Source organism: Pempheris klunzingeri, chromosome 23 (genome assembly GCF_042242105.1).
Source record: "Pempheris klunzingeri isolate RE-2024b chromosome 23, fPemKlu1.hap1, whole genome shotgun sequence".
In the NCBI taxonomy this organism is placed as follows: domain Eukaryota; kingdom Metazoa; phylum Chordata; class Actinopteri; order Acropomatiformes; family Pempheridae; genus Pempheris; species Pempheris klunzingeri.
The window spans coordinates 14,242,978-14,258,496 of record NC_092034.1 but is presented as its reverse complement, the minus strand read 5'-3'; the positions used below and the strand labels follow the sequence as shown (position 1 = coordinate 14,258,496).

At 40.9% G+C, this 15,519-nt stretch overlaps 2 protein-coding genes across 2 annotated transcripts; both read right to left on the bottom strand.

Moving 5' to 3' along the window:
- Nucleotides 1-1,096: 1,096 nt before the first annotated feature.
- On the bottom strand, nt 1,097-6,936 carry fcer1g (Fc epsilon receptor IgFc epsilon receptor Ig). Its single transcript, XM_070854745.1, has 5 exons — nt 6,740-6,936; nt 2,989-3,080; nt 2,449-2,490; nt 1,538-1,561; nt 1,097-1,425 (listed from the first exon to the last, which is right to left on the bottom strand). Exons 1-5 carry the CDS (start codon nt 6,804-6,806, stop codon nt 1,372-1,374), a joined length of 279 nt encoding a protein of 92 aa, XP_070710846.1. The 5' UTR covers nt 6,807-6,936; the 3' UTR covers nt 1,097-1,371.
- A 252-nt stretch (nt 6,937-7,188) lies between these two features.
- Nucleotides 7,189-14,650, bottom strand: ndufs2 (NADH:ubiquinone oxidoreductase core subunit S2). Its single transcript, XM_070854533.1, has 14 exons — nt 14,519-14,650; nt 13,311-13,414; nt 12,332-12,522; nt 11,828-11,948; nt 11,090-11,202; nt 10,427-10,501; nt 10,224-10,301; nt 10,026-10,111; nt 9,678-9,797; nt 8,985-9,114; nt 8,341-8,436; nt 7,990-8,073; nt 7,522-7,579; nt 7,189-7,403 (listed from the first exon to the last, which is right to left on the bottom strand). The coding sequence occupies exons 1-14, from the start codon at nt 14,623-14,625 to the stop codon at nt 7,366-7,368; spliced, it is 1,401 nt and encodes a 466-aa protein (XP_070710634.1). The 5' UTR covers nt 14,626-14,650; the 3' UTR covers nt 7,189-7,365.
- Between the last annotated feature and the right edge of the window lie 869 nt (nt 14,651-15,519).

Here is a 15,519-nt window from a genome sequence, read left to right as displayed (position 1 = left end):
ACTTGCACCAGAAGTCACCTTTCCAGTTTGGTTAAGGCAACTTGACAGTTATTTTCGCGTCTTTACTTGCTCTGCCCAGAGGAGAGGCAGGTGAAAAGCAGGCATGGAGAGCCACTTTAAACTGTGTCCAAATAGCACAGACGGGATACTATGATAGGCCAAAACAACACATGCCTCCTCCCATGAGGAAAAAACTAATTAATCCTTTAATTTTAAGAGGGATAATCACAAATACCTGCAAAGATGATCACAACAGAGAGACTATGACGATTTTCGAAAATCAAAATCGCAAGAAGAAACCAATCTGCCCACTTTTAACTTTTATCTGCTGAATCAAGACATTTAATGGTTTATTCCAAATGATATCATCATCTACGATCAGCTCATGAATCAATGTTAAACCGTACTGGATGTTGTTTCATTCATTGCTTACCCCCACATGATCAGATTCCAGCCTTTCTCTTTCACTTTCCTTTATTGGTTGAATGTTAAACAGCTTGTTATTCGGTCAGACGGTCAGATCAGGGCTAAATGTCATAGATAAGTGTTTTTTTACAAGCTTCATACGATCTGTTAGCAGCCAAACCACTGAGGAAAACCACTGTTTCTCTTTCTTTTGTGGATGTGCCTCGTGATGATTGAAGGTTTACCACTCCCTGGATGAAGGGAATATGTGGGAGACAGTATGTAAATAAATAACAGCTCAGTGTCCTACAGGCAGCAATTTGCATACAAAACTTTACAACAGTCTTTCATCGATTTAGGCTCACCCTGCTGGGAGAGTGGGGAGTGTGTGTGTGTGTGTGTGTGTGTGTGTGAAACAGGTATGGCCGTCATCAAAGACACCATCACTGCCATCCTGTGGTGTGTGAGAAACACTGCTCAGCATCTTTAAGGCTTTACGTTATAGAATGAGCACGGCTACATGACTGCTCCATAATTATATTCACCATCTACCATCTTGCACAAAGCTCCAATACTTGTGGAGCTACTTGTCATTCGTACGTAAAAAAAGACGTCTTTCAAATGGCCTAAAAGAGGAAGTTAGTCGGACTGTCTGTAACGGGAGGTCTGCGCCAGTTACACACAAGAAATATAACATCTGTTTACCTTTTTATTCATAAGCACTACAGTAAAAATGTCTCTGAAGCAATACAGTTATCAAAATATATTTGCATAACATTTAAATCTGTGTAACAGAGCAGTATATCATAATAAGTATTTTTGAGAAGTGTCTGTTGCCCCTTTGATAACACTAGAGCACACAATCTCACATTCTCTCAAAATTCAAGCAGGGTAAGATATGCAGTATTTTATATACAAAAAAAACAAAAAGGGTAAAACTTCGGTGTTGGACTTCCACTCATCGTGTCACTTCTTAATGCCAATAGTTTCATATGTGTCCGTGGCGTGAGGAGTCAAACCCTGGGAGGAAAGCAGAGAGGAAAAAGAGAAATTCAGCGCACAGTACAAGTTTAACATTTAAGCAATCAGGCGTCCTTCATCTTTCATCATCATTCACAGCATTAAAACCCACCATATAGATGCCCTCCTCAGTAGTCTGTCAGGGGTAGAAAAGAACAATTTTAGATACAGTAAAACTGCAAGAAAACACAAATTGTGACATAAAAGCTGATAAAAAAGACTGTCATTAGACTGTGTGTGTGAACCCTGCTGAGGAAGGCAAAGAACGCGCTACATAGAAAGTAATGCAAGCCGGAGAGCAGCACACCAGAGCTGTACACTTTAGATTGTGTGTGTTTGAGTGTGTCACAGTGGGTTAGGCTGTTTGCAACTGCTAATAGGAAATAATAGACTATCATAAGGCAGAGCGGTGAAACAGCAGGTTATGTGCTCTGGTAGTGAAATGAAAAACACAATCTCTGCATGGTCAGCAAAGGAGTTTCAGGTGCAGGAACATGCACACCAGGATCATGAATGAATGGACAGGAAAGCTGTTATCAAAGCTGCTGAAAGGATTTCTTTTTCATTTCAACGTTTCATTTCATCCATGTCATTTCAATTAGCAATCAAAAGGGCAGTGTAGTGGCAGGTGGCGATCAATAAAACATGATGAAAAAAAAGAAGGTGTATTGGAACTTTTCATTGGTCTGTGATGGCACCCCTTGGTGGTCTCGGGGGAATAAAACACTTTTGAAGAGCAGAGCCATCATCTTAGTTTAACTTGCCACAGACAGCTGGCAGTGCGGAGCTTCTGACAAGCAACGATAGGCGTGTGTGAACATGAAGAGTGGCATGTGCCAATTTCATCCACCGAGGTTTGACCTGATTGGTGAGATTCATTTTGCCGCCAGACGAGGCCTGTCAGCTCTTCACTGTGCTGCGGTCCTCTGCTAACCGATCTATGTGCATTGTAGACTACATGGCAAGTCTTTGTGTCTATTTTAATCGTGTATAAATGTGCAGTGTGTATGTTTTTATTCTTACCTGCTTGGCCTTTGGTTTCCCCACTTCCTTAGCATTGTAGATCTGTAGAGGACAATTTAAATAACTTGTTAACTGACAGCTGATAACCCAAAGACCAACCATCAGTTCATAGTCATTTTTATATTGTGTATCTATCACCTTTTCAATTCAGTTAAACATTTTTTAAAAAAGCAGCATTTTGTATTGTAAAAAGTTAAATTACACACTGCTTTTATAAGTATGCAGTGCATGCAGCAGATACAAAGATCAACAAGTCAAAGAAAATTAAAAAACATTTTTCCTTTTTTGAATGTGTTGAATGCTTTATTTTGCTGATGATACCCTATTTTTCACCCAGGCATAAAAATGTGCATAATAATGATTACTTTTAATGACATCTTGTCTTTCATCAGACAATGCTAAATAAAGGGTTTATTTCCATTTCTAATGTTCTGCTCTGTTCTTGCATAGGCTATATGTAATTTGTGATAATGCATTTGATATGATGAACAGTTCTTCCCCATGTATGTCACTCCAAAGGCAAATACGTAGCAAGCAAACCTTGATTCTACAGTAGAGAGCTGTCAGGATGAGTCCGTACAAAAACAGGATACCATCCAGGACGTAACAGATCTGTGGCTCTGCAAGTGCAGCTGAAGAAACACGGAAAAACAAGTTCAAACAAGATCAAAATGTTGATAACGTTTTTACTATAATCTAAAGATTTGAAGGAATTACATGAAAAGGACTCATGGCGCTGGACAGATGTCCTCATCATTCATCATCAGAGTTCTTCCTCTTTAGAATGGGCCGCTGTTGGTGACAGTGGGGCTGTTTTTCTGTCATTTGAGCAACTGTGGTGTCACCATTTCAGATTGTGAAACAAGCAGCCATTACAGCAGACAGCGAGGGGTATATACACACTACACAGTACATACAGGAACTGTATGTACTGTGTAGTGTGTATATACGGAAGGAAGTGCAGGGTGTGCTACTTCAAACAATAACTTTGACGCAATTATATTAGCAAAATTAAAAATTAATAAAATAAAAGTGAATGGAATTACTAAGGGGTGACATTTACATACTTAATCCAAAAATCTCCCTTTTTATCTCACACAAAGAAATTACTTTTTTACATGCAAATGGCAGAGCAGGCCTTAAATAAGAACACACAGGGCTACAGATGTAACATAGTGCATGAGAGGATTCATTATAATGTCACTGAATATACTTGTGCCATTGTTTAAATGCCTTTTTGGTCATCTTTGAGGTTTATGCTACCACACTAGAACTAGAAAAAAATCATCATATGGACATCACACTATCGTGACTGTCCCTCCAAGGCTACCGTATCCTTACTCTAAAGGTGTAGGGGACAACAGGGTTTGTCGTCACACTTTTTACTCAGATGTGAATTGCTCATCATCGACACATCTAATAGTCATTCCAGTATTTAACAACGCTGAAGATAAAATAGTTATTCTTACTACTACTCCTTTCACAGCAAGTTATTAACCATCAAAGACACTCCTCCGCATTGTGCAACCCCATTCTCCCATACATAAGAATTTTTGTCTGGCCGTCCCACATTTCTGACTGAGAAGGAAATGCCGATTGTTTCGATGTTTTGCATCGGTTTAGATTTAATCACTGTGTGTACGAGGTGCAAAAGAGCTTCAGAATTGTATTATCTATGCGTAGATGTGTACTTTTAAATTAATAAACTGGGTTGTTTGTGTGCTCTTGTGTGCACACGTCAGTGGCTCCCATCACACAAGGCTTTTATGTGTCTATCCTCTGACACAGTCGTAGAAATAATAGGCAGTGAAGCACAGTGACACAAAATATCTGAATTTATGGCATCTTTCGAATACACTGGCCCTTCGTCAGCAGTTATTAAAGGAAAAATATTAGCTGCAATATTGTAATATTGATTTTTTGACAAGTTCATACGCTGGGCTTATGTCTTGTGCTGTATGTCAAGGGTATATATTATTTTTGATGTAAAGATTTTATATATCTTTTCAACTGGTTAATTATAATTTGATAAGTAAGTTGTATGACAGGAAGACACATTAAAAGTCAAATTTGAAAGTCTTTTATTGTAATAATAATATTAACTAATAAAATTAACATAACTTAATCATTTAAAATAAAGGCAGTTTAATTGAACAGACCTTTTGGCACATTGAATGATTATTTTATAACATTTGTGCCAATAGTTTTTACGGAGACATTTATTTGTACATTTAGTGAATCAAGATAACTTGTTAATCCATCACTTAATTTAATTTAATTTTCACTTAATTTAATTTAATTTTCATTTCATTTAATTGACTCCTTACACAGTAACTAACCCCTGGAAAGGATTCCTGTAGCACAGTTTTATACTTGTTACTTAATTTTCTGCTTCATCAGTGAAGACAATTTGAACACCATTGAGTAAACTGTAATATTAACTCTTGACATAATGCAGTGTATGTTTAAACGCATCACATTTTACTAGAATATAAAAGGGACTCGGTCAGCTGAGCCGCATATTCAACACCACATACATTATTTACAGTTTGGGGAACTAAAACTGTAAATATAATTTATGTAGAAGACTCAAAAGTTTCTTTTCTTGAACTGGATACAGGAACTACAAAAACTTCCCTATGGTGAAACTCCCAGTCAACAGATGTCATTTTCTGTCCTGTCCCTTCCTTCTCCTCCATCACAAATTCAAATGCGTAAACGACTTCACTCCATATAACATCCTCCTTTTCAGAATAACACCGACAAGAGAGGATTTGCTTTCCATTTGCTCTCATTTGACATTGCTGGCCATATTTGGCTTGTGGGTTGGGGATGGACAATCAGCAGTCAACAGTCACGATAATGTTCAGCCCTGCGTGTCACTCTGTAATTTGAGCCCGAGAGATGTGGCGTGTTATCTACATCAACATCCTTTGGTTTCCGCAATTCACATCTAGCATGGCTTTCAAAGGAAATAGAAACACTGTGTGAGCCACCTAAAATAGTCTGATATTTAAGCGTGACTAATATCTCAGTGTGTGTCCCAACACATTGCCCAATATGCACCATTAAGCACATTGTAGCGCTACCTTGAAAGCTTTTTAGCCAGCAAGTGGCTCTCAGCGCCCTCAGTAAGGGCACATTTGTTTCTCTTCACGCCTGCAACAGACTGTTTAAGCCAACGCTACAATGATTAAAATAGTCTGCCGCGTCAAAGAAGTTCACAGGAGAAGGAAATGTGTTTGAAGGTGTCCAACAAAGGCCAGCGAACCAGCACACAAAGCGAATAGAGGAAACATGTTTTCAAAAATGAGATCATTTTCTCTTTTTAAATGGTACACACCGGTTGGCTGTGACTTTGCCTCATGCTGTAGACCACACATACTAGAAGTAGGCCAGGGTCGGTTGTGGTTTGGAATTAAAACTGAAATATCTCGGGTGTAACTTCTCTGACACATTGAATAAACCTGTTTTAGTCTCTAAATTAGACAAGGTAATATTAATTGCTACTGTTTGTGGCAACAACAAATTAGGGTTGTTGTCCTTTTCAATGGCGCTCCAGCTGTTTTCAGCGTGAAGTGTTTCACAGAGCACGACGAAAATGGCATATATACTGTATACTACTGAATGAATCAATAAATGGCAAATTAAATGAATAAATACAAAGGATAAAAATTAGTAGGACAACAAACAAATGAGGTGCCACCTTAAGTAGAAGCCAGGGTGCGTTTCTTTACTCACCTGTGCACAGAAATACATACATTTGGTTTCTTTCAGCTCGTTACTTATTTTGCTTGATTATTGAAAACTGTTAGTTATGTATTAGTCCCAAAAGTCTCAATTTATGCTGCTAATATGCCCTTATAAATACAGCATAAACTAACTTTGACAGTGATCTACTGAACTAAACGCATTTGTCTGCAGCAGGCTGTGCTTGAGTACTGGTTTCCTGAGAACTGTTGTTCAAAAAGTGGCATGCACACCAGCATGAGTGCCCTTTGCCACAACGAGGAACGGGTCAGCTCGTCTTTTCACAGGAACTGTACTGTGGTGAGTGCGCTTGCGCTGCATACAGAGTGTAATAGGGCTGTAAGTGAGAAAACTTCACTCTCAGAAAAAGAAAAGAGAAACCCATCTGCCAAATAACTGAACAGCCCTGCTTCTGTTCAGTAATACTCCATCCGAATTAGGTGTCTTGTTCTTACCGTGAACCATACAGTGATTACCGTGAGGTCTTCAGACAGTGAACCACACTTACAACCCCGTGAAATATCTTAATGTCACAACTCACCAGCTCTCCCAAGACACATCCACAGAGGGATGGCCAGCAGTAACGGGCTCCTGCCGCACACGGCCATGGTAACACAGGCTCAACACGGACAGCTGGGCTCCTTCAGCTGTCAGCACACAGCAAACAAAACGACCTACGGTGGGGTTTTTTTCCCCTCTCGCCGCTGTGATGAACACTCGAATGTTGCGTACCTCTCAGCCAAGAGGGGAAGTTGTGGTCTGAGCTCGAAGTCCATTTGTCTCAGATCTCATCAGACCACTCCCTTTTCAAACACTAAACCAGAGGAAGGACACACAATCGAGGTGTCGGTCTCTGCTCTCATGTTTAATACTTGATTTTTGCTGGTATTTTCACACCAGTCGAGGAAGTGGAGCTTTTGACAAAATAAAGCCTGATGATTCACCCTGTTCCAATGTGACGGTGAAAAACACGAGTCACTAAGTTTGCAGTTCGGTCATAAAATATTAGGTTTATTTGGACATTGTACATCACTGATTATAAGCAGAGTCATCTGTCAAAAGCCTCACTACAGCGAATAGTGAACAGGAAGAGAAGCTGACTAACAGATGTGTGAAGGACTGAGTGAATCCTCCACTTCAGGGAACCGACACATGAGCAGCATCGTATTAACGGTCGACCTCTCCAAACACTATGTCCTGTGTACCTGTTGAAAGAGAAAGAAGAGAGGGCTCAGCACAACGTCGCATACGTTTCTACTGACGGCAGAGAGGAGATTTTAGCCCTTCTGAAGCTGGATTCTCGACCAACAATCCCTTTCTTACCAATAATGGCCACCACATCAGCAAGCATGTGTCCTTGGGCCATTTTATCCAGACCAGCCTAGAGAGAAGAAAACATTTATTGACGTTCAGAATGAACGCAGATCAGCTCCCACTGTTCGGGATTAAAGTGAATATTCATAATTCATTTGATTATAGCCTGAAGGGAATCCACTAACTACTCTAATAGTTTGTTTATGCAACTTTAAAGACATTTTTAGCCTCAGAGATCAAAATTCAAATGACTACATTAAACAGCAGTTCATGTAGCCACGAGCTAGAAGATGAGCAGGAAGGAGGGAGACGGTGGGGGGGTTTCTGTACGCTTTTAAAAATGGTTCTATTAGTATGTTAGAAAATGTACTTAATGAAGTAAAAGTAGCCTTAAGGACAAGCCGTTAAACGTGCTGAATAATTGATACCCGGTGTGTTTAATATTTCACTGTGCCTTGTGAAGTTTTAAGCACGCACCAAGTGAGCGAATCCAGGAGCTTTGATCTTGCAGCGATAGGGCCTGCTGGAGCCGTCTGATACCAAATAAACACCAAACTCTCCCTGCAAGCGACACACAGACAAACAAATACACTCTAGTAAGCAGATTACATCACAACAAGTCCCACAAGGCCTGTAAAGGTTTCCCAGTTAATTAAGACTGAAAAACATAATGTATACTAAGGATCTCCAGTAGCAGTAGAGTTTTTGTTTGGAAGGTTAAAATGGTCAACTCGATTAGTGCTTCTGCACTTTGTTTTACTTATGGGGCTAGTCAGAGCAAACAACTATACAACTTCTCCAAATATTAGACAGTTCCAGTGGCCTCACCTTGGGGGCTTCCACAGCGGTGTACGTGCACGCTGGGGGGACCTGGTAGCCCTCTGTGTACAGTTTGAAGTGGTGGATCAGAGACTCCATGGACATCTAGTGCACGGAGAACACAAAAACGTGCATGTTAGCTGAAATGGGAAGTTGTAACACCAAGGTGAACGGGAGGTCTCGAGCCTTGGGGGCAGCCAAACTGCATTTCTGCATTTTACAGGAGAACTGGCCTCATTCTGTGAGTACAGTGCAAAGGCAGGTTGGTGACGCCACTTGAGATGTGATTAACACGCGGAAGTGACAAAGCGCACAGGAAACTCCAGACAGCAAAAAGCACAGCGCTTCAAGATTTAATAGCCTTCAGGCGTCATGACTAGTGCTGTTAAAATGAACAACTTCAACATTTAAAAAATGAATGCAATTAACGCAGATGCATTTTGCTTATTTTCTGAAATATACTCCACTCATGTTGATTCTACATTAATTCATTGGTTTTATGCACGATATCTATTATTAAAAGCTTCAGTCTTAAGTGATGTGATTACTCACAGCAACTCGTGTGATGAATTAGTTAATTTCCTTAATCTATCGACAGCCCTCGTTACAAGACCATCTCACACTGAGACAGGAGCTTCTCCCCTTCAGCTCACCTTCATCTCAGACCTCTTGGGTGGAGCAACCTTGGCGTCATCCACCTTAATCTCTCCTTCTGGCATCTTATTGAGCGCCTGGTGCATGATCCTCAGGGACTGCCTCATCTCCTCCACTCTGCACAGATACCTGTCCAACACACACACACGCACTAGCAGTGAGCTACAGGTACGGATACTGAAAGCATTAAGCTCACACTACCAGCTGTGTCTGCATATATACTATGATTTATTTCCATACTAATGTAATGCCTTTCTCCTATACAGGTCTGGACTGAATGTTTACAACTAAATCTTGTGGTATACCTGCTGCTGTTGGTTCAATACAGCCTTTATAAAATAGCTATGACATACATCTGCAATTCAGATACTTTATCTTTCACAAGAGAGATTAATATCTAAACAATAAGTTTGATACACATTAAATCAGTGGTAGTAAGACTACTTTAATGTGGATCTTTTTTTTTTTTATCTAGTCAAAAATCAGCCAACTCTGCCTCTTCCAGTTGTAAGTATGTTTCCTTTGATAAGCTAAATGTGTGAAAACTGAAGCGAGAGGGAAGAGAGGATATCATGTCACAAATCGCAGCTCGCGTGTTGCAAAGTCGGTGAAACGGGCCCCTGAGATGAAACAGAAAAGTGGAAATGAAGGCACCATTAAATAGTAACTACAGCCATTTGCTAATCTTGTACCTGTCATAACAGTCTCCTTTGCTTCCAATGGGGATGTCAAAATCCACTTCGTCATACTTGTCGTAAGGCTGAGACTTTCTCAGGTCCCACTTGATGCCCGAGCCTCGCAGCATCACTCCGCTGGAGCAGAGGGAGAGGTAATGCATATCACACTTTATACACATTTCTGCAAATCAAACGTTTTTTCCCCCTTCTAAATTTAATCAAATTGTCATGGAACTTAATTTTTGCCATTTCTATCACTTCAAGGCTCTCCATGAATGTGGTGGCACAATAACACTTGAAATTTCATAAGAGGCAATTCTGGGGGAAAGTAAAAGGGTTAGTTCACTGTGATTGGCGGGTTACCTGAAACCATAGTTGAGGGCATCCTCAGAAGAAACCACCCCGATGTCCACAGTGCGATTCTTCCAGATACGATTGTTAGTTAACATCTGTGCAGAGGAAAACCAACAGGTTTCAGCATCCAGATAAATCTTCACCACTTCCCCATTGTGTTTTTATCAGGGTAAGCTTGCGGATATTCAAACCACTGTAGACATTTACCTCTTCTACTTCGTCGATTCTAATGGAGAAATTCTTGCACCACTCATAGATGTCGTCCATTAGGCCCAGGGGCAAATCCTGGAACACATTTAGGATCATTAGCGCTTTTATGGATCATGTTCATCAGATCAAGTGATGTACAGGTCACATGCTTGGTAGGTCTGAGCAGACGTGAGAAGAGGAACAAAGAAGAATTCTCCCACCTGGTGTACACCACCAGGTCTGACGTATGCAGCGTGCATTCTGGCTCCGGACACTCGCTCGTAGAACTCAAACATCTGACAGGAAACAAGGGTCGCACAGTTAGAAGACTTCTGACAGTCGACATTAAAAAGATCAGCTACTCAGTGGTTAGTGCTCTGTGTCTTGTATCTGGGATTGAATAATTAATTCAAGTGTCTCCGTGTAGAGTAGGAAAGGACTTCATGGTGCTCTCTCACTTTACAGGGCATCTGAGGAGGCCTTTGACCTGAGGGTGAACTGATTCTGGAAGTTGTTCTGACCTGACTGGGTGTCAAAGCAGCTGTGTCAGGAAAAAGCTCTCTCTGAGAACAGCTACATCAGAACACGGCCGACCAATCATTTCATTCAGAAAGAATGCAGGATGACACCAGATGTTTTTCTTTTTTTGACAAACTATTTTTGTTATTGTTTGCCGCAGGTCTCTACTGAGAATTTCAACAAAGATAACAGAAAATGCTTCAGAAATACGTCTTATACCCTGCCTTTTAGACTGTGGCTGGGGAACTGTGAAACCAGCACCCTCCCCATATAAAGCTTTAAAAAAACAATACAGGCCAAGCCGATTCTGGACTAGCTTGCACCATCAACGGTTGAGCGAAGCATCATGCAGTAGCACCCCTGACCTTCTCTCTCTCCTCAAACAACCAGAAGAAGGGCGTCATGGCACCGATGTCAAGTGCGTGCGTAGTGATGGCCATGATGTGGTTCAGGATGCGAGTCATCTCTCCGTACAGAACTATAAACACAACATAGAACAAATGCGACCATTTAAAGCTGCTGAAATGTGAAGATTTAGACTTCGTCTTTGTTTTCTTTGTAGTAAAATGAACATCTTTAGGCTTTGTACAGTATGTGAATTAAATGCCACCTCAACTCTTGGGAGAAAAAAAGCATCTTTAGCTTCGTTTTGATTTTCTACAGACCATTACCATTAAATAGGGACGGCCAGAGACAAGAGCTGAAAATTAGCAATAGCTATAAACTCTCTGTGCATCACATCAGTTTCATGCCCTTGCATTATCCCCATCAAATGAAACACAGTAAATGAAGCCCTGACAATTAACTGTAACTGGCAGCTATAACTCAGCTAATATGCAAAGGAACCGAAGCCATTAACTAACAATAAACACTAATTCTAATGCATTCCTGTCACAACTTCCAAACACTTTAAAATAAGTGCCATTTATTTGTCTAAATATTCTGAAACCAAAGGATGGCAGCTCTATATACTGTAAAATCAAGAAGAAAAACATAATAGGGAAGCCTTTCATCAATGGTGGACAAATGAGACCTCTTAAAATATACTTGAGGCATTTTTTAAGTGGAAGCCTTTGGACTCCCTGATCATTTCTAGTGTGTACCTCTGATCCACTCTGCACGGGGTGGAGCGCGGATGTTGAGCAGCTTCTCCACAGCCAGAGAATAGGCCTGCTCATTACACATCATGGAAACGTAGTCCAGACGGTCAAAGTAGGGCAGAGCCTGTAGCGACAGAAGAGGAACTGAAGTGTACTGGGTAGACTTTCAGGAATTACATAACACGACATGACAAAGCCGGTCTTAAATTATCTTTGATGAAGGCTGCTGACGCTAAATGTTGAATTTAGTCATTCCCAAGAGAGAGGGTGAGGTGGTCACCTGATTTTACACCATATATTTTATGGCACAGTGAGTCCAGCTCATGAGGTATTCATCCTCAACACTATGTTGTTGTGTTGAACACAAAAAAAAGTGTTTTGCAGGAAGTTGTGTTGTAATTCAAAAACCACAGACCAGTGATTCTACACTTCCTGATTTCACACCCTACAACATATAGGCACAGTTTGAGCCATTCAAACCACTACATATTCCAAGTGGTTCAGTACCTGCAGGTAGGTCTTGTACTCGATGAGCTTCTCTGTGCCACGGTGAAGCAGACCAATGTGGGGGTCACACTTCTTGACGGACTCTCCGCTGAGCTCCAGGACTAGACGCAGCACCCCGTGAGCTGCAGGATGCTGGGGACCAAAGTTGATGGTCAGGTTGGACACATCCTTCTCTGCAGGAGGACTTGCGTCTGCAGGAGGAGTACAAAAGGGTCTGTTTTTCTCATCCAAATACAAACCTAAAAAGGCAAGAACTGTAGCTTTTCCACAGTTAACAATTAAAAAAATGATCAAGTTTGGGTAAATGTCAGGGGAAAAGACATTTACAAATGGGTCACTTTCAAGTGCAGTGTGAACAAATGTGTTTAACGCTCATCTGGGCCCCACTCTGGCACCGCAGGCCAGATCCCAACAAACACTTCTGACGTGAAACAATGTGTTGGCTTAATGCATTTCTTACAGTCAAACCTTTAACCATAAACCCATAGAGGACACTGCTCAATGTATTGGCAAACACCCAGATATTAAATCCAGTGTGCCTTGTATAGGTTTTATCACATAATAAGTCAGACACTGAAGGCCATCTTAATACATACTGGCGGGCTGACAACACCAGAGACAACAGTGGATATAAGTCAAGGACGTTATCGCTCTGTCCCTCACAAAGTCTGATGGGTTGTATTTCATAAATACCAAGGTAGCAATTATACCACAGCCAAAAGGTCAGTGCCCTGGATGCCCCCCCCCGAGGGTGGCAGTGACACCATTTCATGGATTGGTATTCATCTTTTTTCACATGGTGTATTCACTATGCGTTTCAAAATACACTTACTCCTATTTGCCAAATTGTCGACTGTTTTGCCTTCATACAATGCAATCTAATTTAGTGTTAATGCACCATTAGCTTTTTATTTAAACAAATATTGGCTTAAAAAGCATCAGAAATGAAGAAGAGGACGTGACTGTGTGTGGATGGTACCATTCCATGGGGGTGGGGCCCATTTTTCAGTAATGGCAGTGGGGTACATCACTGCCCCGGAAAACTGTTCGGTCCACTCCACATCTGGCTGCCATTGTTTCTGCCTGTGGAAAACAATGAAAATACTCTTTACATGAGGTACGACCGCAAACGCCTGCAAAGAGCGGTGAGAGCGGCCAGAGATGATTGTACGGGCCGGTCGACCGTTACCCTCTCTGCAGGACATCTACCTCCACAGGAGAGCCTGCAGCATCATCGAGGACCCCTCCCACCCACAGCACAAACTCACGAAAGGGCAAAACAAGAATTTCATTGTGCAGTGAAACTTGTTTGATCTGTACATATGACAATAAAACAATTGAATTCAATTGATTGGTTGTGTTAGCAGGCCCTTTGGGAGCACTTTCAAACCTGACAACTAAATTACATGTGGCTGATGAGGGAAGCACGCAGACAAGAGATATGGGTCCTGCTAGAATAATAAAATAGATTCATTAATGCTAATTGTTACAACTTGGCAGAAATGACCAACTCACGTGACTGAAGTCTTTCTACCAGATCAGAGTGGGTCAATAACAAACTAAGTCCCTTTGACTTTGCTGCTGCATAATCGGCACATGAAGGAACAAAAGCCATTTCAGAGATTTCTGAGCTGAGTGTAATGATTGCTACAGTTATTTAAAACCAGCTTCCTTTGCCAATGCAACTTTTCACGTTAAAAATTCTGAATACAGCTAAAATGTTTGCAGACAGCCACTGTCCGCCCTCCCGCCTTGGCTGGTTAAACGTTGGCGATTTAATGCACAGCAGCCTCTAAGAAAAGTATCAGTTCATGTGTAATATGGGAAACGATCTGACCTTAAACGGAGCATTAAAGGTGTATGGAACCAGTGTGGTAAACACAGACACAAGTTAGCTAACCAGACAGCTAGCAGCTGCAGCTTCAGTGGCGGCTAGACGCAGGAGAGCTAGTCGCCAGCTTTAGGGATTACACTGCTATAATGACTATATGCGTGCTTTATAAAGCAGGAAGAAAGAATAAATTATAGCAGTCTGCATGCATCAATTTTGAAGAGAGCAAGTCGGCTTATTTAGCATTATGCTAACATTAGCCTCTCAGTGTGCATATTTATGTGGAGCTCGGGGCAACACGGCTGCCAACACGACGGTCACACGAAGCGTCACGTTTCTTCTTTATGTTATCTTACCTGTTTGGCAGGACAGTACAGCCAGGGCTCAGCAAATTAGTATTTAATATTAATTTTGCTGAAGGACGTCCTAGTTTGGTAACCGACCTCAACATCGTGGCGGCCATCTTGGCTCTCACACTCTGGCCAATGACGTCGGGGAGTGTCTTCTTCTGCTGTTTTGGAGGCGCATTACGTGCATAAGGCGGAGTGACTGCCACCTGTCGGTATGATGTACAGACAGGAGCCTACTTGTTCATGTTTTACACACATTAGAAATGTTATGTTGATAATTTCATTTATATTAAGGATGCCAAACTTCATTTCATATCATAAAAAATCATCATATATTAAATCACATTAAAGGCATATTTCAAATGATATAATTTATTCAATAAATCCTATATTGCTGTGACTAAGCATATAACACAGTTTTCACATTTTTGTCTCCATTCATCCTTAATTTGTACAACATTCAGTTGTACATCAAAATAATAAACCTTTCCCAACTTTTTTTTATTTCAATCCATCCGCCCCAGGACGACAAACTCCGCTGTTTATAAAAAACAGTGCTTTTATTTATGTAATACTGTGGAAAAATAATTACATACCATTTTTAAAAAATATTGAAGATAATGAAATTAAAAAATGAGAGCTTGATAACGTTCGTTGTACATCTGTTGAACAGTTTTCTCTGCTACGAAGAACAGTACAATAAGATAAACATTGGATTTTTTCTAAATTCAAAGACACAATAATACAGGATACAGTCCTACCAGAGGTATAAAAGTACTGTAACAGGATCGTGAGAGAAATGATATGGACATATACTGAAACACACATCCACACACTTGGACACAGACATGCACACACGCGCACACGCACCCACACACTGTATACACACCGACATGCGTACAATAGTCGCGCGCACACTGGAGCCAGGCGCTGCGTGTTTACAGTATGCTTCCCGTACGCACACACTCATTCACACATCTATACAAACACACTGTACAAATCGATGT

Excerpts from the sequence above, each read along its gene's own strand:
- fcer1g (XM_070854745.1), bottom strand. The coding sequence starts at position 6,806 with ATGGCCGTGTGCGGCAGGAGCCCGTTACTGCTGGCCATCCCTCTGTGG. Across the intron at positions 1,562-2,448 it reads GGAAACCAAAGGCCAAGCAG|ACTACTGAGGAGGGCATCTA; the intron begins GTAAGAATAAAA and ends TACCCCTGACAG. Across the intron at positions 1,426-1,537 it reads CTGAGGAGGGCATCTATATG|GGTTTGACTCCTCACGCCAC; the intron begins GTGGGTTTTAAT and ends CTTTCCTCCCAG.
- ndufs2 (XM_070854533.1), bottom strand. The coding sequence starts at position 14,625 with ATGGCCGCCACGATGTTGAGGTCGGTTACCAAACTAGGACGTCCTTCA. Across the intron at positions 12,523-13,310 it reads GGCCCCACCCCCATGGAATG|ACGCAAGTCCTCCTGCAGAG; the intron begins GTACCATCCACA and ends CTCCTCCTGCAG. Across the intron at positions 8,074-8,340 it reads CCGCTGTGGAAGCCCCCAAG|GGAGAGTTTGGTGTTTATTT; the intron begins GTGAGGCCACTG and ends TGTCGCTTGCAG.